Source organism: Trichoplax adhaerens, genomic scaffold (assembly GCF_000150275.1).
Source record: "Trichoplax adhaerens TRIADscaffold_19 genomic scaffold, whole genome shotgun sequence".
NCBI classification, from domain to species: domain Eukaryota; kingdom Metazoa; phylum Placozoa; class Uniplacotomia; order Trichoplacea; family Trichoplacidae; genus Trichoplax; species Trichoplax adhaerens.
In genome coordinates this window covers 105,092-127,804 of record NW_002060961.1, presented here as the reverse complement: position 1 = coordinate 127,804, position 22,713 = coordinate 105,092, and the positions used below count along the sequence as shown (strand labels likewise).

General features: G+C 33.6%; 2 protein-coding genes across 2 annotated transcripts; one reads left to right on the top strand and one right to left on the bottom strand.

The window, feature by feature from the left end:
* Positions 1 to 2,725: 2,725 nt before the first annotated feature.
* Positions 2,726 to 5,861, bottom strand: TRIADDRAFT_60937 (uncharacterized protein; the record flags this gene model as incomplete). The annotated part of the gene is made up of 7 exons (XM_002116879.1): positions 2,726 to 3,595; positions 3,837 to 3,968; positions 4,657 to 4,795; positions 4,963 to 5,069; positions 5,417 to 5,529; positions 5,628 to 5,729; positions 5,810 to 5,861. 7 exons carry the CDS (start codon positions 5,859 to 5,861, stop codon positions 2,726 to 2,728), a joined length of 1,515 nt encoding a protein of 504 aa, XP_002116915.1.
* Positions 5,862 to 14,230: 8,369 nt separating this feature from the next.
* TRIADDRAFT_64307 (uncharacterized protein) lies at positions 14,231 to 22,600 on the top strand (the record flags this gene model as incomplete). Its single annotated transcript, XM_002116940.1, has 14 exons — positions 14,231 to 14,355; positions 15,296 to 15,575; positions 15,950 to 16,115; positions 16,317 to 16,612; positions 16,790 to 17,532; positions 17,596 to 18,241; positions 18,341 to 18,611; positions 18,742 to 19,204; positions 19,434 to 19,578; positions 19,672 to 21,894; positions 22,010 to 22,086; positions 22,163 to 22,270; positions 22,350 to 22,407; positions 22,514 to 22,600. 14 exons carry the CDS (start codon positions 14,231 to 14,233, stop codon positions 22,598 to 22,600), a joined length of 5,688 nt encoding a protein of 1,895 aa, XP_002116976.1.
* Positions 22,601 to 22,713: the final 113 nt, after the last annotated feature.

Below are 22,713 nucleotides of genomic sequence, written 5' to 3'. Positions count from 1 at the left end.
CGTGTAATTAATATTTACTCAATCAAGAAATTCTAATTTTAATTAAAGTGCCTAATCTCGATTCTGTTGCTTATCATCTTGGCACAATCGATTATAAGGGATACCGGTACTTTGAGTAAGCTAAATTTTAATCAATAATACGCCAATAAATCTACCTCTACGCCCGCTATTATCACGATTAGTATGTTCTAATCTGCAATAGACGATAACAGTTTATTACGAATAGTTTATAGCTGGAATGCAATAGTATAAATTACGCTAACGTAGTCTTGTGAGCGGCTAAATCCCCGTTTATCCTCTCTAAAATTGACCTAAATAAATCCAATTCCAATTGTACATTCTCTATTTTTAAGTTTTTTAATCTACATTATAATTCTTACATACTTACTTTCAGTTGAGGGATAGAAGATGTTATCGATATATAATTGATGTCAACATAGAATACTTGTAGCGAAATTCACTTCTAATTTTACAAAATACCAATCGGATAGAGCATGCAGCACTCTGCATTACAATATTCCATATAACTGCATTCGTAATCTGCTAATCGCCCTTCTCCAGCAAAGCTCAGCGAACATAGAATTATCAATATCTGGCAATATATTGCACTAGTAATAAGTCTTTAATTACTTTTAATACAAAATATGTATTTCTCATAAAGTTTTTAACGTAGACAGACCAAATTAAATTTTTATTACAATATGCTACTACTGGTATCTTATCATCGTATATCTAGAGTATATTTCGCATCAACGTTGCCGAGACTACAGAGTAATACAATCATTTCAATTCTAGTTTCACTTAGTAGTTTCGTGGCTTTTTACTAGCAGAAATAACTCCTTGCTTATACGTCGTATAGTATACTTGTATGTTTACTTCAGCTTAAAAGTAACGCTATTTTATTGCAAAATTCTCTTCACTAGCGTAAAACAAATATCCAAAATATGGATAACATTTTGCTTACACTACATGGTCACGTTGATCATTGCCTATACTTAATCAGTAGCTTCTAGTAAATTTGCAATGGAGCATACCAATTTTCAACAATCGATTAAAAATAGTATATTTACCAAGTAAAACAGTTTTAGTATTAATATGTATCATGAAGTAATTTTGAAACCATTTGAATCATAGATAGGAATTTTGAATTTATTATCATGACGATTCATTTTGTTCTACTGCTATAATAAATCAGTTTTAATAAGCAGTTTGCTATTCATAGTCCGTATAGATGAGCTTATACTTTATAGACATGTCTGCCTAATACTACAATATATAAAGTTATTACTCGGCACCGGTAATTTATTTTTAGAGACCTGCTTCATTACTTATGAAAAATTTTGAAAGCAATTATATTTTGAGTTGGTAGATATGAAATTCTAGAGGACTTGCAATGAAAACAAGGAATATCGTAGAATATGCTATACTTTAGCAACGGGATATTATCATCTTCATATTACATTGCGAGTATGATAATAACGGTGCTACATGATTATTTTTATCCATAGCATGGTAAATACTTGTATTAATCCATTAAATTATAGATATTTTGTTACTTGAAGAATAAATAAAACTATGAATAAATGTAAAAATAATTGGCTATTAATACTAATCGATATTTAGCTATAAGACGATTTTGAAATAGACAGATATAAAACGTCAAATCATAGTTGGATAATCTAGAGACGACAATTGGCTACATTAGATCGATTAGCTTTGCACGCCGAAAGAAAGTTTTTATGATGGTTTAGTTATAATTTATTTATTACATAGGATGGCTATGAATTCAATTTTATGAAGCTTATGTTAATTTAAGTAATCGCTATGGTTTAAAATAATCAATTTTATTAGAATTACTTATTTAGAACGATTTCAATTAATAATCATTTCAATATAATCATTTATAGTCATTCTTGGAGCAAGAGACTAGAAAATTTACAATGAATTGCTCATACCAGCTCGGTCTTCTAATTTTTCGGATCTAGTATAGTTAAGAAACAATACGATTGGCATCTTCACGAATTGTGTCACGTATCGAATAATAAATGTCTTTAAGACAGTCCTACATTCTCAACAGAACAATTCATTTTAGCTGTTGATGTGCCAAATGGAGAGGTGTTAGGTACTTGGTCCCGTTTATGATCCGATTTGCTTTGCCAAGGAAGTGTTGAGTACGCATTAATTAGCGGTTGAAAGCTACAGATTGCTTACATATCGTAGCGGACAATGGGAGAAGTATCTATCCTTCTCGATATTTAAGCCTGATTGATACAATCTACGCAGTTTAGGTTGAATATCAAGTGTTATGAAGAATAACGATAATGCTAGATAGATAAAAAGGCTTGGCAAGCAGCATCAAGCGTGATACCATTTTATTTGCAGCTGTGAGATAAATAGTTTCAAATTCTCTGATGTACTGTACAGATCACTAAGATTGATAGTAAAAGAATCAATGTTATCGTACTAGACATAAAGAGGACTAGATTTTAATATGCATTACCCTTCCAGGTGACTGCAGCTGTAGTCAGGCAGAGAAAATCATCGCTATCATTCTGGAATTTAATCTTGTTTTCTGAGAGGTTAATCTCAGGTGTATACCGATTACCAATGTCCTGAGGAATATTTACAGGTTACAGCTACTAATATATCAGCCAATGGATGCAGTGTTTAGCCTATATTTTCAGGTCATTACTTTACTCATTCACAGGTTTTAATAAATTTTCATTCAGATTATAGTTTCATCTGTTTGTAGTAGAACTTGGCTAGTGGATAATAACCTTTTCGGTTCTAAATTAGCTGGTCGGGTTAGCAAGGGACTAGCACATCTGCCATTCACTTGTGATTTACTCGTATTAACTGTCCTATCTACAGATATAAATCGAGAAAAATCTGTTGGAGAATAAGATAATTGGCGTCGCACTTCTGGAGGATTTAGGTTTGTAATACCTAATTCAACGTTGCTTTGCTTATTTGGTGATGCTACAGTGCGCCCTAGACTATTCCAATGAGCAGGCATGCCTCCAGAGGAATTAGCTTTCCTAATTGTAGGCCTTTGAGCTAAGTCCATGGTCATCGTACGTCGTTTACCGGACGAATCAAAGATATTTGCTTTAGTTGGTAATTGCTTCTTTGGACTTTTAGTCTGCGTATAAGATTCATTATCGTTCGGTATATTTAGCACTTCCATGTTTGGTATACTACCATGCGGATTTTCGTCACCGTCATGTATGTAGTCGTAAATATCATCCAAATTATGACGTGATGTCCAACTATACATTCCATCATGGACCATAGGTTGATTTTCTAATGATTCTTTATCTCCAACGTCGATATTATCATCGAGAATAACATCATCTACAACGTCTTCTGGCCCTATTGCATCACTACAGCTCATGAGATTCCCTCTACCAATACTATGCCATTTTTCATCCGTTTGGATGGCATCGCCTCGTTCGATTGGATCGGTAACATATGTTATATCTTGATCAACTAAATGCTTCCTGGTTTCGTCTTCTTTAGCATGGTCAGTGGCACGTTTTTCTTGGCCGCCAATGCGAGTAAATTCCAATAATGAAACTTCAGGCCAATTTTCAAACTAGGATCAATAAGAAATTAAACAAGAATTAGGGTTCTACATCATCTAAAGCGAAGATAATGGACTCTTTCATTTTAATTGGATTCTTAACGTGCAGCTCGATATCTTCTGTTTATAGTGTGTTTATTCTAACAACTTAAGGGCATGAATTTCTTAATTTGACACTTAATACTCTCCATCTATTTAATTAGACTGTAACATCGATGAGTTAAAGGTATCGTTGTGAACTATTCCGTCAAACCTGTTTAAAATTAACATCATCCTGGCCAATACCGTCGAAAGGATCGTCCAAAGCATCAGATACCGCTTGTAGGCAGCCGAAAAGAAACGCAGTTAAAGTGGCAACATAATAAGCCGCCCAGTCAGAGCCAGCCTGTATTTGAGCAAGAATGAAAGTAAAATGAATTCTATCTCTTTTTCAATTATTACTAACTACAAGATATCAAAAGTTGTAATTACGGTTAGATTTACAACGTTGAAATATCTGAATTTTCTCTTCTATGCAGCTTTACAAAATTAATTTAATAAATCTACAAATAACGTCATAGCAAAATCAGGTAGCTATAAGAATTTAAGAGGATTAATCATCCTCTGTGAAGAAGCGTAGAAATAAAGGGTTAAGTTAGACGGTATTACGGATATTAGCTAGGTAAGTGTAAGTGTAAAATAGCGACAAATTATTTATTGTGCCAGTATAATCTGATAATAGCCATAACAAGCTGCTAAGTAGCCTATCCTTCTACTATAATCATTATCTTGGATCGTTAGCAATTACGAAATTTGGATAGCAAAAGCTTACGTAGTTCAATTTAGAAAAAAAATTTCAAACCACAGTGGTAGATATTTAGCCTCTCATGCTACTATAATCATCATCTTGGATCGTTAGCAATCATAGAATTCGGATAGAATAAGGTAGCAGATTACTTGCTATAATCGCTACGTTGTCTCTTAATACAGTAATGACATAGAACTAATCTAGCCTTTAATTTATTAAACCACTTCAAGAGGCAATAAATACAGTACACTATTTCTTCCCCAATTTATTCGACAACCTTACTTACTTTAATGCCAATGTAAACATAGGTTGGAGATAGCAAAATTGGCATCATGAAGATAAATACTTTGGTAAATGACATAATGCTGCGAGGTGATCGATATTCACGGATAATGCGAAGCTTTTCAAAGGAATGGCATATTAAGCTGGAAATGATAAAAAATGAGATAGCTAAATAAAATCACTATTGTCGACATATACGAGTATTTGCAGTATTTTAAGTAAAATACGACATGTACTTTAATCTTTGATTTGTATTGCTCTATTGCCTAGATTTTATTAATGCTAGTTAATAAATTGTATAGTATCTTACTTGTGATAATGGATTACTCTTGTACATAAAGGGCCAGCACCACAGAGTGGAGTATCTCGGATAATTTCATTACGCTCACTAAGGCTGCTAAGCAAGTGATAGATTGTCTAGATGCAAATGAAACATTATCAAATTAATTCTCCGATTCACGTAGAACAGTTAAATTTGCGCGATAATTGATAATACTGTCATACTCGTATATAAATATAAGTAACCACAGTATGATTGGTAATAACTATAGAAGTTTCTATCGCATCGCCATTAATTTTTTTATCTAGTCCCATCTTAAACAACTATATTAACCTGATAAATGATATTACTACTATCTCTATTCCAATGGGATCTACGGTAGGCCAATTAATACGACCAAGTCTAATGTATCACATTTCCATAGAATAGAATTGCTATTCTTGACTTTAAAGAAATTACTACAGTATAGTGTACACCTCATTACCCGTAATAAAGAGAGCCTTTCCTTTTCCTTTTCTTGCAAAAGGTATAGATGGATGCTAACGATAAGTTCTTGTAATCTTAGGGCGGTTGTCCGAGCAAAAGAATTTGGAAGGCCTAAAATATTTACCATGGCAAAATATATTAAGTACATCCTACTGAGCTTGTTTAGTTAGTTTTCGTCTTATTTAAAAATATAAGTATAATAACTTAACCTGCTGGTTTAGTCCAATTCTTATGACAGAAAAGTAATTCCATCAGGGCTGCTTTCATCTCTGCTAAATATTCTAAAACTCGTTCTCGACGCTGGAAGGTAGCTATAGGCAAAAAGGAATTAAGCAATTTTTGATGACTGCATAAGGGTAATACAGAGGAATTTTATACTAGTACTTCTTACCATTAATTTGAAAAGCTAATGGGAAGACGGTAGGACCAACAAAGGTTGTCATTTGAACATCAAAGTAAATGTCTAGGGGAAAATATGCTATCGTTATGATTATACTTGTGTTATAGATACTTGTTAGATTCTATAATATTATAAATCTTGTTGACGAAGATATTTTCATGGGTTAGTCAAAGTTACAGCTAAAGTTTAAGTACTTTAAGATAAACGTATCACTGATCAGTGTTTTCATCAATCAAAGATTAAGAGACTTGTATAGAGCAATATTCAAGATAGAATCCATTAATACGATGGAATTATTACCGTCACAATTCATAAATCGGGTTATTGTAAACATAAATAAAGTACAAAATAAGAATAATTTGCATCGTATGCTTTAAACAAAGCATAGATATGGTCACTGTAGTAATTAATCAGCAGATCTATAAGAGACGCAAAGCTAGCTAGATTTGGAAAATCAACTATTGATTGCTTCTATGATAAACGTCTCTCCAGTCAGTGTCAGAGAATCAAGCAGAAATGTAAGCTATCGAGAAATCCTTTTACTGTTTTGGAAGGATGAGATTTATTCGCGCCAGAATAGGGTTAAACTACTGTAGTATTCCGTACCAATTAAACTAATATCTGATTTCATCACACTACAAATAATATAGTGCAAAATTTTGTCATGGGATGAAAATCTATTCTTTCGGGTTCAATATCAGAAAAATATTACAATTGGAAAGGCTGATATTTCAACATCAGTATAAGAAATTATTATAAACAAAAAAATAAAAGATCCGATAAATAAATAAACCAGTGGCAATTATGACTATCTTGCTTACGAAATCTCTGGCATATCCAAGTTGATAGAGCAGCTAATGCCATTAAGTAAAAAACGACAATGTTCAAAGTATGTAGAAAGGAACGAAGAACCTAACATGATCAAATTGAGATGAGGATTAGAGTTTTTAACCGGAAAACACGTAAAATTGAAAACATTGGATAGAATATCTTTCATTTACACTAGCATAATTAGGCAACAGACTTAACGATAATACAAGATTTTAAGCTGTACTTTTAAAGACCATATGGTTCTATTTTTGTTTTTAAAACTATTTATTATCTAATTGCAATATTACTTAAAGTACTATTTAGCTTGAGAAACTTTAATCATACCGACGAGATCGAGCTAAACAGTTATCTATCACTGTGTTTGTACTATAAAAAGAAGAACGTCAGAGATTTTTGCGAATGATGATTTCTTTAAGCAGATTTAGGCTTAACAACGAATAGGACAGATCAGGAAGTAGAATACGGTCGATAGCCGATAAATATTTATAATCATCATATTATGTATAAATTACTATATATTAGACAGCGAATATATTATTCTTTATAAAATTTTACGAAAGAGAAGAAGCGCCTTAATCCTAAACAGTTATCGACTGAAGATGGGAGATTATTCTTTAACTCATTATGGCTGACTCTAAGTAATATTATAGCCTAAGAGTTATTACCTTAGTGGTTAGAAAGTGCTTCTTGATCCTTTCCAAGGAGAGCCATTTCCTACGATCACGTAAAGCAGCACATTTCTCCAGACGCAACCTACTAACGGCTTTCTCAAAACTATCTTCAATGCCTACACTTTTAATATTCCGTTTGATAGGCATGATAATTATAATTTACCTTTATACATCAAATTCGAACTAATTCTACATTAGTATAATATCGTATGCTTAAGGTATTTTAGTACAACACTTGAGATGTAATTGACTAAAAATTTTCTAGGGACGTGCTATTATATAATTTGCCTGTTGTCATTATTCAAGTGATTTGATAGGGTAGTAGCATCGGTAATGGGTTGCATTTGGTCGTTGTATTAGACAGTACATTTATTAGGATTTGGCTAGGATATCTAGTATGATGGATAGATTAATTAATTATAAGACTACTGACAACGCCAAATTCATGAATTATTCATGAATAATGGTAAGTAATAGATGTATATATATAACTAATAGAGGAATTAAAATATAGTATATTTTATAATAGCGTACATTATGGTCAACATATGTTGTAGTTTATATATGACTTTTGTCAATTTCAAGAAACTTAGGCGTACTAATAGCTGCCGTATAATTATTCTTCTCCTCTATGTTACTGATATTAATTGACCGAATTTGAGACTTTCAATTATATATCGTTTCTGTTTACCGAGGTTTAAATAATCTTTCAATAACAAAACATCAAACAAGACCGTTGCCGATAGGAATTAAAATCATCCCACAGAATTATGCATACATTTACTTGTAACATATGATATAACTAAGTAATTGAATATAATGAAAAGATATAATGACTATACTATAGGTGTATATGTTGGCTTACCGAAACTAAACAATATCTGTCAGTAATTTCCTTCGTAGGAGAGAATTAGATGGAATTCAAATTGAGTATGAGATATATAGAATCTACATGCTAAATGCTTGTATCAGTATGATAAAACATGATAAATTCAAATTCAAATTGTTTACCGATCAGAATTAAGGAAATTTTCGACCATTAGTACTAAATGTAATTTTCAAAATTCCTCACAATTTCATGATGTAAAATATGAAGGATGCCAGATTACCAAACTATCACTAAATATTGTTTACATACAATACTATGACGGTAGAATGCAAACTGGGATAGGATTTGAGTTGGCTATATAAATAGATTATACATATTGCCATATCCGTAACCTATTACAGAATATATGGCTAACTCTTACGTAAGATTGATCACGGATAAAAGTAAATAAAGACGTATTGATTTATGTACAATTGAACATGTTGTAATTGCAAAATTCGCAGTTCATATAGGATTTCAAGATTGGCTATATTAAATGCTAGATAATATTATGTATTACTAACTATTTAATATATGATAACCCAGATTAATTTTGTTTTATTTTAACAGATGCCGCTTAAATTTTAAACTTCATCACTATCTATTGAAATAGCGCAGCTCCACTTAGTAGAGATTAATGTCCACGATTTAAACTCAGTGATATAATAGCAAGCAGTATAAGAATAGAGATCACACCCATGTAGTTTGGTGCTAAGCTGATAATTTATTTCAATTTCTACACTAGAACTACTGTGTATTATAGATTGTAGAAGTCAAAGATCAAATATGATCTGTACAATCTTTCCGATATCGATTCTGAAAATTATGTTTTAAGATACAGCATAAATAAAATTCTGTACTCACATTATTTTTTAAGGTATTTCTTAATGTTTCTTCTTAATCTGTAGAGAATATGGTCCTTACTTTTAAATATGCTTACCTTAAAATAGGTGCATTCAATATTTGAAGTATGGTATATCGGTATTAATGCACTCATTTACACTAACTTTAAAGTCAGATATTATAATACTCCGTTAAGCAAACTAAGCCTGCTGCCAGAGAATTATTGATTGTCGTTGCATTAACAAATTAAATTACGAGTATATCTATAATATGTAACTACGCTAGTCGAATTGGCGAGGTAAGTATCATAAAATTACGGACAGGGCCAAATGTAGATTCTGTATTTGATTACTGAGTTGAATTAACTTAACCTGAGATCTTAATAATTTTCACTTGCTGTAAAATATCTTAAATCAGGTATATAACTGAACGTTGATTTCAGGCCACAAATAATGATCAAGTATAACATAATCTGATAGATATTTTAAAGCATTAAGTAAAATATTAAATAAACTAAATAATTTTCAAGTTATAATACTGCCTTAAGACTGATTGATGTATTGTGCTAATTTGATCATTGCCAGAGCTAATCATGAGCCAAAATAATGTAAGAATTAATCCAGGATTACTCTTAGCTAGTTATGTCAACAACTTCATGTATGGGCTATGTATATTCTATCATGTTATGCTACTGTAAGCCTATCTTGGACGATAGAAAGTGTATTTTACTGAAAGTGTCTAAATGAACTATAAACATAAGTAAGTCTAGCCTCAACAACATATGATGTAGCAGTAATGTCAAAAATAGGCTACCGTATTGTACCATCATCGGATAGGTGTGATAGTTATTGATTCTAATAGGAGGAAATATGAGCCATCTGTCAATATATACATATATATATTATAGGATTCTGATATAGCCTACTGAAGTATATTTTTAGTGTAACCAATAGGTACAAGCTCATATAGATTTCTTTTTAGCTAACAATGTCAGCAGTGAGTAGCTTGAGTCAGTTACAGAATATTCTTGTGTGCAACACTGTAGAGAACATGGGCTGTTGAAAATATCTTTCTCTTGTTCCAAAATAGTTAAATTCGCGTAAAAATTCCATCTTAGTAACTTATAATTCTAGCAGAAAGTCAACAATGTAATATCACTATCAGCTACTAGAAACGATAGAATTCTAGTTTAGTAATGCCTCTAGTTGTGTACAGCTAACAATTCAGCAATATATACTGTATTCTCTTAGAGTTATTAATAAAGACCTCACAAATATTTAACACAGAGTTTAGAATTAAAATGAACGGACGAAAAGCATCACTCTTTCACTTACGAGATGATATGTGGTATTTATGTAACAAGCTTGCAGACAACTTCCGATACACTTACCCATTTGCTCAATAACTGTAAATTCTGCATCAACTTTTCTTAATAGCAGGCTTATCATGTTGTTATATTTGCATCAAATAGTCCTCTCTCAATTACTTTAGGTTGAATTTATTGGCACTATTTTTCGTGTGATTACGAGCTAATCCATGTGATGATAAATGATCAGTAATTAATTATGTAATGAATTATAAGTCGTAAACCTTTATTATACAGCTAATAACTTGCTAGCCTTCTTCTAGCCGTTAGCTCCATAGTTATAGTTGTATGTTATCTTTATTATTTATTGAAAATCGTAAGAGTAGTCAAGTATGCAAAGTATGCAACTTACTTTAGAATTTATTCTCTGTGAGTTGTTTCTAATGTAGTCAGAGCTATTAAACTATTTGCATGTACAGACTGAACTCTATCCCAAATTAGAAGAATACATGACGAGTTAATTAAAGTAAAAAATTGGAGTTTATTGGATAGCGTAATTTTAGAAAGTCTCATATGTATAAGATAGACTGTATCACAGGACTCGCTTGCTCTTAGTCAGTAAGCAAGAAGCGGTGGGGTTTAATATTAGCTACTATAGAAGACGTGAGAGGTAATTCGTTATGGCTAATGATGGAATGTAATTTATGTGCGTGTATTGATAGTCTATTCTGTAAAATTTTCTACAAATTGAAGTAACAAAATCAGCAATTCTATCTATCACAGTATCTTATATTACTATAATTAAAACAGCAAAATTACAGCAATAGAAAAAATATGGATAATTCAATACTATTTTTAAGAATGCTATGGATATTTTTACTGCTTACGAGCTAGTCAAACGCACGAAAAGAATTGGAATAGATCCATTTTATGATCTGTATCAATTGCTAAATATAAATATAGAAGTATGGGCTCAGAGATAAGGCTAACAGTGTGATTTTATGTATGTTTGTTAGCCATATAAATCCTCTAATTTCCTACATCTTTTTCTATAAATTGCTTAGTCTGTATCGTATGACAGCGAAGAATTCAATATAATTTTCAAATATGGTAACAAAAGTTTCCGACATCCATATGACAAAGTATACAGCTTAGCTGTTAAAAAGGTTTAACCACAGAAATTTTCTATTTCCTGGTTAACATGGATGTGCTAAAGATTACAGTAGGAATTGCATCAGCTAATGCGATATCCACAGATATTTAGGATAAAAGATCATGAAAGTCATAGGCATTATGAGAAATATTCCAATGCTAAAAATCGAATGTTGCTATGAAATGGAAATCGTTTAATTCATTATGATCGAATATTATCCCACGATATGCGACCGATAGTACCAAAATTTAGTGAGCTTGTATGTCAAGTTTTTGTTATTCATTTTATAAAAAAATGAAACTTTAATTAGGCTAAATATTTTAACTAGTCAACATAATTGATCTAAGGTACCGGATTAAATGTCAGCTAATTTTCCCAATTCCTGTTAAAATTGGGCAAATTGAAAAAAATGTGCTGGCTAGGTTTTCCTTTTGTTTTCACGGTAGGAAAGAGGTTTTAAATTTGGGAAAGGATATTATTTATTAGGCATGTCATAAGTCTAAGCTATTATTTTTTGTCGGTTGCACCATCAGTGGTGATTTAATTGGAGTTCGCTAATGCACACTTTCTTCTCCCATATATAATTAATAGATACGCTTTGGAAAGTAAAGAAGATTGAATGTAGTTAACCCTAAAATACAAAAACTTCATTTAATTCATATTTGTTTTGGTAGTCTTATCAAATTGAAAAAGTAAATTATTGCATGATTTAGGTTGCATTACAGTGTGAAGCAACCTATACATATTCTACTGGATTATTACTATTATGTAAAGTAGCTGTGGGGAGAATATATGTTGCCTATTAAAGCATAGGCTATGCTCTTATGCCGATATGTATAGTCATAGGGATAAAAGAAATCCATGTGTTTAGTATATGAATAGCGAATGAAATGGAAAGGATATTGAGACGGCTGCAGAAATTGACTATTTCTAAGTTTTTTAAATCATTTAGTGCAAATCAAGAATACGATATGCCTAAGCTGCAAGGAAAAGCTAATCGCTTTAAATGTAGGCCTTTGTCTTTTTCTGTACTGAATAGTTTTTTCCTTGGTTAGAATTTAAAAGAACTGTGCAATTATTCTATTCCGTATGCTTTAGATGTAGGCGCGGTAGAACTGGATCCTAGCGGAGATGTTAAGCTTGAGAATGGTGTCATTATACCATTAGGCGATATCAAGTGTAGAGGCTACCTGAAAAATGTCAATATGTATCTTAACATTTTTACATAAGCTTGGATTGATTTTGTTTGCATAATTGAATTTTTTAGCTTTCCTTAACTGTTTCATATGAACAGGTACGTCGTATATAATGTGGAGCAATTGCCGATGAATTACTTGGATTAGATCATATTAAATTACTTGATGTTGTGGAAGATTAAGTAAGGTAACAGTTAAGCACTCGCAGTATAAAGAGCGAGCTATTGCATGAATATAGAGTAAAGCGCTATGTGACTTGGAATTATGTGTCATCTACATGAAGATATCCTCGTCTGTTAGGGGCCTATTGCTATCGCTGCATATATATGCATAGACTGTAAGTAATAAAAGTGGATTTTTATGTAGTGCTATCTGCAATCAAACGGAGAGTTTGTAGAATTTTAAGTTTTTAGCAATCAATACAGTATGAAACGTTTTATGGGGGAAAAGCGCGGTTACATTGGGTTTGTAGCTAGTATATAACACATATATATATATAAATATATATATATATATGCTACTCTATATACAACCTATAAGCTAAATAAATGCGCCATTTTTTGTAATCCCATCACTGGCAAACGCAGAGTGAGATGGATAAGCATACCCATCACGTGCAGAATCAGCATGAAGTGTACTGTAGAGAGTTCAGTAGATGGTTCTCGTCTATTTTTTATAACTGCCAAATTACTTTTCACAAGCAGTTTGAACCTCGAAATCTCTGACATCCCTTGCATTAGCCACTGATTCCTATGTAGACCAATTGCCTATTCTCATGAAACACAACAATCCTCAATTAATTCTTTTGCTTGCTTGTAAGTGAAAATACATTACGTCATCGATTGTTACTACTATGTTTTCCTTGCGAAATGGCCATGTCATGTGATGCGCTTGATTCTTCATTTTTACACGCTACTATAGTATTTGTTTTGTTTTGTATATTGCTCGCTTGCTGCTTCAGGGTAGAATCAGTAGAACTCTTGTAGCTACAGTATCATTAGCCCAAATAGAAAATAACTACATGTCATTCTCCATTGCAACTATTTCAATTTTGCAAGTTTAGCAATCCGCAACAGGCCAGACTGCATGATCTGCTTGACAAATTTTAACGACAGCGTTGACTCGAGTCACATGCCTCTCATGCATGTCATTTTCCGGTCATGTCGTGGTCTCATGAAATCGTGTGACTGTATTGCCATTACGTCACAGTACAGTACAAGTTGTTACTTTTGAATCGAGTCGTACTGTACACTGTACACTGTACAGCAGGATTAACTTCAGTGGCACTCAGGAAAATAAGCTGTGTATCCTGTACTACTGTACAGTACAGTACAATACCGTACAGTACGGTACCGGCGACAGTCTACAGTGCACAGTACAAAGATCAAACTCCCCATACTGTACTGTACTGTACCAGCATTGTCATCATGATGCCGATGTCAGACTCGTCCAAGCAGTCATAACGTCCGCGGCTTCACCTTCATCCGGTGGTTGCGATAGCAATACTTGATCCAGACTGATTGGTGTTGAGGCAAACTGCAAAAATGGACAAGAAAGCTGCTTTTAATTTACTCATTTCCATCGTTGCCCTCTCTTCCTTGGCAGATGCTTTTGATCAGTGCAATATCAAGAGCTTACCACATCAATTTCAAGTGGATCGTCTTAGCGGGTAGGATTGCAGTCATGAAATTGTTATTTTTGTAGTGTCTTTTCAATCTTGCCTGCCGATAGGCCTTTCACCATTGCTCATTGCTCAGTCAGGGGATATCTTATGCATACAGATGTCTGTATTGATCTTAGCGTGGAGTAAAAATTCTGTAGGGAATAATACATCCATTGAAATGCTTAAATACTAGCGTAGTATAGGGGCAATCGACTGCAATGAATGCAAGTGGCCAATGGACGAGTTAGAACTTGATATTGCTGTACAATTATATAATACGATCTTGTTGGTAGCTTACTTGCTGCAGTTGTACTTTGCAACGTAAGTCGTATTGTCACCTAAGTGGTCGCTGCAAATCCTACTCTTAAATAGAATACTGTAGTTACGCTTAGGCATGGACCTGATAGGAACCTTAGTAAGGTAGTTTCCTTTCTACAAAATGACGAGTCCCTAATGATTGATGTACTGTACTGTACAATATACAATATTGTCGACTTGACATCATTGTACGTTCCTTCCACTTGGGCTAGTGATACGATGCCGTTATTATCTCAAGATTGATGCTATCAACGCAATTGCATGTAGAAACTTCTTACAAATCGAAAGTAAAGTCGTTATCCCTTCAATGCTTTAATATCTTAAATTCATTCCATATGGTGACAAGATACAATTGCTAGGAATGTCGAACTATTCTAGTAGTTTTATGCTTTATAAATTGTTGCTATTGACCGACATACTACCAAGTGTCGTTCATAGCAAAAGTTCTTGCATGCTTTTGATTGTCCGTAGATTTTTACATTGTAACGCATTCAATTTTACTCTATCCTATGGAATACAAGAGTAACGAAAGTTAAAAGCAGTCCAATAATCCATCAATTGTATTTCATGTCAATGACTTGCAGATTAAAAGTAACCCCTAAAATATCGAAATTTCTTTGAACTTTAGATTATGGCAAGCTCATTCTGAAGATCACTCATTTTTTATCAACCTGTGTGGTCATGGAATGGGCAACACCAATTGCCCACCATCATCTGCAATATGTAGAAAAGGCACATTAGGGAAAGCCATCAATATCGGCTCTTATACTGATCAACCAACAGTTCAAATAGCTAATGGTGGTTATCGATTTGGATTTGCCTTGGTCTATTCTAGCAATCAAAAATGCGAGATGAATGGAAATGCAAATATGAATACTAGCATCGCTTTTACATGTGGGAAGACGCTAGTAAGTCATCGGTTCTTACAAATGATCACTCACTGTGATAAGTGCTCCCTATAGCAATACTCTTATAAATTAGTGTACTGTGTGGGTTACAGCAAAAAGATGAAAATAAGGTTTAGTATACTGATCCTGTAGCTTCTACATTCAGTCCAAATGCTATCATTGATGACTGTATTTGTTGCCGATAAAACGTGTAAAACTGTAATATTCCTAGCTGTAGGCTACTTATTGACGTGTATGTCTTTATGAAATTATTACTATCAATATGACCACATCAACGAATTTCTATACCCGAAATGATTATGTTTCAATTCTATGGTAATCGATATTATTTTCCTTATTAATTGTAATAACTCTGAATTGGTTGTATGTGATAGGGATCGCCTGAATTTATAGAAGAAAACAACTGTGTTTACTATTTTAATTGGAAAACTTCTGCCGCATGCTATTCTTTAAATTCCCCATCTTCGACAGAAATACCATGCTATATTTATGATGATCAAAATCGGAAGAGGGATCTATCATTACTAATGAAAGAGTTTGGTTAGTACCAAAAGTGTAATGGATTTAATTTAAATTTAAATTTTAATATGATTGGACAGTCAATTGTACTAGAGCCTTGTATAAAACTTTTAGCGTGTATTATTGCTATAATAATTAGTCAATAAAATTTACTTAAAAGTTTCGTATATATTCTTGATTGACAGAATGCTCATTAAAATGAAACATTTTTATGCGTTGTAGGTGCTTATGCTGTTAAAAGCCAATCTCAGAAGAAATTATACATAAATGTCTGTAGAAATATACAGGCTACGCAATCATCCTCGCTACAAAATTGTGGTTCTCTTTCATCCGCCTGTGTAGTGTCCAAAAATTCACAGGATGGTTCTACAATTGTTGATGGCATTGGTCAACCTTCTGCTAAGCTAACCTTTGTAAATCAGCAAATCAAGCTAGTTTATGAAAGTAAACAAAATTACAGCCAATGTAGTAATAAAGCTATTGTCACCAACGTTTCCTTCCGATGTGGTAAAAGCAAGGTTAAAATTTTGTATAATATAAATTGATCTGCGTTATTTTCTTGTATATAACAGTTCTTGTAAATTAAATTTTATAGTATACTATTTTCTAACCCTAATTTTTTCCAATTATGAATAAGCTATGCGAATTCATTGTCAGTGTTAAATTAAATTAATTATTGGCTGTATAACGTATAGGACAATAATGGTCCAACTCTGATACATGAGTCGCAATGCCGATATGACGTTGAATGGATTACTGAATTGGCATGTCCCATGGAAGATCTGATTAGTCATAGTTGTATTCTAAAGACTAATAATGGCTACTTCAATTTACTGTCATTACGGAATCAATCATCCGATTACCAAGTTACGGTTGTTACTTCGAATGCTCTGAAATATACATACTTAATCAACGTATGCGGGCCAGTTAAATCTACCAACTGCGGTTATTCTGCCAATGGCGATTCATCCAAACCGACTGCGGCATGTCAAGTTGTTGCTGGGCAGCACAATGTAACTCATCGATTGGGCAATTTCAACGATATGGCTCTCAGTTACATTGACGATAAACTCAGCCTTACCTATTACGACGGCTCACCTTGTCACGATGGATTTAAGCGTTCGACTGTGATTTCATTCATTTGCGATCACTCAATTAAGATTGGCAGTCCTCAATTTGTACAGGAAAATCATTGTACATATTTCTTCCGATGGGCTACCAAATATGCTTGTAAAGCAGACAGTATCGATTTGATTAATGAAGATTTCACATCTGGACTATTCTGCTCGCTTTATGACAATAGCACCAATTTCATGTATAACATGATTCCATTACGACTATCAAACAATAGATATAATCTAACTGTTCCTCAGCATAAATTTCAGTTAAATATTTGTGATCAGGTTTGGGGTGGTACTTGCAACAAATCTCATCCAAAGTAAGCTATTATTTCAATCAATTTTTCCCCAAGTGATTTTCTTTTTTTGTCAATTTTAACCAGGTGTAAGAATAATTCGTTATTGAACTTCTATTTCAGTTTAGCACACCCAAATCCGAGTGCTTGCGATTCAGAAATAATTATTGGTCAGACAAGTGGTCACGATACCTTGGTTTATGAGCAAAATCAAATCCGTTTAAAATATAATTCTGTTCAAGATAATCGAAAGACAACCATAAACTTTTTATGTGATATGAATTTCGACTCAAATTCTGGGAAGGTATCATATGTTCAAGAAACGACAAACCATAATTACATTTTTAACTTTGCAACGCCTCTGGCTTGTGGTCCTAAGCCTATTTCATGTATAACATCGGATACTAAAGGAAATTACTACGATTTGTCGGATTTGTATTTATCAAGTGGTAATTGGGACGCTGTTGATGGTCGCCCAGACGAAGCCCATTTGCAATACAAGATAAATATGTGCGGACCAGTAAATATTGGTAATTTGCACTGCCCAAATATTTCTCATTTAGGTGGGTGTCAGGTTGATTCCAAGAATAATCGCGCCTTTAGTATGGGAGTTATGACTTCCAATCCTGAAGTAGTAAATGGAAACTTAATTGTTCGTTACGTCAACGGTGATATATGTCATGGACGCTTTAGAAGAAGTACCAGGGTTGAATTAATATGTTCAGATACACAGGTAGTTAGTGATTGTACACGTACTTTGCTATTTTTGTTATGTATCTATCTTGTTTACGTTATCATTTATGAAATACTATGCTCTATCAAACTTGTATAGGGATCTTTGGTGTTTATTAGAGAAACTCCTTCTTGTGAGTACATTTTTACCTGGACTACGCCTAGTGCTTGTCCAGTCAAGAAATTAACTGGTAACAATTGCCAGGTAGAAGATCCATTAACGCAAGCTAGTTACGATTTGCGTTCACTTGCTAGCAGCGGGAAGGATTACAAGATAACAATGTCTGCGAATAATTTTTACTCCATTAATGTTTGTCGGAAATTAGTGAATCAATGTGGTACTAATACGGCTGGCGCATGCTTAACGACAGGTATGCGTTCAAATTGTTTTTTTACAATTTTCTCCGTAGCCTTTAATTTAAAATCTAGACAATTATTGCGAGCATTTGTACGTTTAACAATTTAATGATAATAAATTGTAACTGTATTCCTTATCGATAGGCCAATCTTCCCGATCGCTTGGGACATTCAATGAACAACTCATTTTCAATAATGGGTACTTACAACTCAACTATACTAACGGTGGTAGCTGTCCTAGCCATGCCGGTATTAAAGATTCCACGATACTAAAGTTTTTTTGCGATGAAAGTATAAATGGTGTGGGCGTAGGCCCTCAAGTAATAAAAGGGAAAGCATCTTGCGTGCATGAGTTTCATTGGAATACATCAATTGCTTGTCCAATTGGTAATTTGGTAGATTGTGCTTATGTTGACGTAGATAAGGGGAAGCAATATGATTTAAGTAGTCTATCTAAGACCACCGGAAACTGGATTGCAACTGTTGTTAGTCCAATGAAGAACAATTGGATTTTCCAAATCAATGTTTGTCGATCGGTTAATAATGTTAACGGCTGCAAGAAATCTTCAGGAATATGTCTCACTGTTACAGCACCAAATAAGAATAGGTAAGATATTTCATGATAATCACGTGTAGTAGTTAGTAAGCAATAAATTAATTTTAAGACTTGCAAGTACGAATTTTTAAAATATCTTGTAAGACTTTGCAACTCGATTTACCAGAGATCATATCTCTAAGTAATCTTTGTAATCGTTACAACTTTGTGTAAATTTTAAAATGATTCCACTATTTTACTTTCATAACTTTTATTCATTAATGATTTTTTCATTGGTCAGTACTTACAATCTAGGCAGAAATAAGAGGGGTCCTTATGTTAAAGGTGGTACATTATATTTAGAATACACCGATGGAGACGCATGTCCTGATGGTACAAAAAAAAGAAGTACACTAATAACTATGGTGTGCAAAAAAGGAAAATTTGTAAGTCTAACAGATAGTTTTATAACATGCCTCCAATTTCTTTCAGTATTACGTAGGAGATACGAAATGATTAATAGGATATCTAATCTGTAGGGACCGCCACTGTTTGTCTCCGAAGAGAATCAATGCAACTATAATTTCATTTGGATACATGAAGCTGCGTGTGCGCTATCACTTAGCGTAAGCGGAAACTGTACCGCTGTTAATCCATTATCTGGATTTGTATTTGATTTTAATCCACTTTATAGTATTTCGAGCGGCTATAATGTTACTGATGGAAGGGACCACGTTTACAATTTAAATGTGTGTGGAACAACCTCTGTGTCTAGTTGCGGAAACACTTCCGGCAATTGCCAATTGAAGAAAAATGATCAAAAGTTTCACTTTAACGGAGGCAATGCTAATGCACAATTGTACTATGAAGATGGTGCAATATACCTTAATTATACTGGTGGAGATTTGTGTCATCAAGGAAGATATCGTCGTAGTACAATAATTTCATTTGTGTGCTCAAGTAACGCAGGCAAGGGTCATCCAGTTTATGTAAGCGAAACAAATAATTGCACTTATTACTTTTCTTGGCCTACTCAATATGCTTGCGAGCAACAAGTAGAGTGTGTTGCTATAAAACCTGATGGGTCTTCAGTAGATTTATCTCCATTGATTAAATCTACAGACAACTGGGAAGCTGTAACGATCGGAGGCCAAAATGGCAGCTATTACATCAATTTGTGTAGGCCTTTAAACCCAATCAGTAATGTTCGTTGTCCGCCTGGATCTGGAATTTGCCTTAAGAAATTGGGTACAGATCCACCGCTAAGTCTTGGCAGACCTTATCAAAAGCCCACAATTGCATCGGATGGAACAGTAATACTAAATTATATCAATGGCAGTCGCTGTCCATCAGATTCAAGCAAGAGACTGTCAGCGAAGATTGTATTTTCATGTCAACAGGGAACTCTTGGCAGTCCAGTCATAGCTGAACTGCCTCATAATTGCCAATACGTATTTCATTGGGCAACATCAGTTGTTTGCAATAATATTGTCAGCAACAATAGTACCTGTTCCGTATACGATCCAGCTTTAAAATTTAATTTCACCCTTAGCCACCTCACACTTTCGGATAATAATTATGTTATTAAGAGTGGCAGTAATACCATTGAGCTGAATGTTTGCTCTCCTGTAAATGGTCAAACCTCTAGCAGCACTTCTGGCTGTGCAAATTCTGGTGTATGCCTTCATACTCCTTCGAAAAATATCTCATTAGGTTTAGCGACTAGTAGGTCATTAACGTATAGTAATAGCTTATTGATACTAAAATACACGAATGGAGAAGTGTGTGCATCCGATAACACCAGACATTATTCATCAACGATATTTTTTGTTTGCGATAGAAACGAGATAAATAGTAAGCCGGTTTTAATGAAATTAATGGACAAGTGTTCCTATCAATTTGATTGGAACACACACTTTGCATGTCCAATACTTTCTCAAAATTGTATGATCAAGAGGGATGGCAAAATTTATGACGTTAGCCCATTATCACAAATAACTGGTAGCTGGAAAATTACCGATTCATCTTTTAACCAATACTGGATTAATTTATGTCGTCCTATCGTAAATGGGCCTCCTGGTTGTTCCTCAAATGCTGCAATTTGTAAATTAGGATCTACCGAAACACAAGCAACTGAATTAGCTTTCACATCATCGCAAAAAATAGCACTCAGTGGTGATAGCAAAAAATTGTTAGTATCTTACACAGGTGGTAAAAGCGTCTGTCCAAAATCGAGCGTCGATGTTGCATCAGTAGTAATAGAGTTTTCATGCGGTTCTGGCATTGGAAAGCCAAGTTTTTTGAGATTCGATAAAAATAAGTGTACATTTCACTTTACTTGGAGATCTCATGTTGCTTGCCCTAGTACTCGATATCAAGCGTCTGAAAATAACTGTATCATATCAGGAAAAAATGCTGCTAGTCCTTCATTTAACTTTAACGTTCTAACGAAAGTGCAGCAGAACTGGAATGCTACAGAAAGTAGAAGTAACGGAGATAATTACATTTACTTCCTTAATGTTTGCCATAATCTAAATCCTCCTCAAAATGTTAATCAGTGTAAGAGTGGATCAGTTTGCCAAACAAAAACCACCGGTTTCCGACGTAAGATTGGAGGTCCGAATACATCACAAAATCGCAAGTTTTACGTTGATGGTGATATTATTGAAATGCACTTACCAACAAACGAAAAATGTGGCAAAGATAAAAACAAAAATGTTGCAACTATCATTTTATTTAGCTGTGCTGTTCAAAATTCTTTGGTAAATGATCATTATGAAAAATTAAAAAGTTGACTGTACAATAGAGATAGTAAATTTGGTTAGCTGACTTTTATTGATTATGTCGTATAAGTAAATCTTTATTCCAATTTTTTAGGGTAGCCCAAAATTTCTTTATGAATCGGGAGACTGTAAATATTACTTTGAATGGTCTACGTCAGCTGTATGCGAAAGGTAAGCAGAAATAGAAGTTCTATACCTCACATTTTTTGTAGAATAAACAGAAATTTACAATGCCACTTTTGATTAGCGTACCTGCTCCACAAGGAGGAATTGATGGTGGAATCGTAGCTGCTATTATTGTTTCGATTGCTGTGGTAGCCTTATTTTTACTCTTCATTTGTAGAAGGGAACGAAGGTACCGTATTCGTACATATGGATGCGTGTAAAAATGGTGAAGTTTGTATAATAATCTTTTTTCGTTAAAAAATTTATAGACGCAAATTAAAACAAATGGTCTTGCGGGTTTCCCCGGATGGTTACAATTATGTACCTGTAAGTTGCAAGATAGACACGATACCCAACATTGATCGAATGACTACTCTGATTGTGTTACCAAAATTCGCGCTAATAAATTGTTCCGTATTGATGCTTTATATAGGGAAATGATGGATCTTCAGATAGGCTACTTTCTCGTGAAACTCGAAGATACCAAAGGGACGATGATGACGATTTATTAAATATTTAATTAGCTGCTTAATTTACTGTTTGCACAAACTAAGTTCACGGATGTACGTATTTCTAACGTAAGAAATATTGTCTTAATTTATATCCAATTGCTAACGTTATGTAGCTACAAAT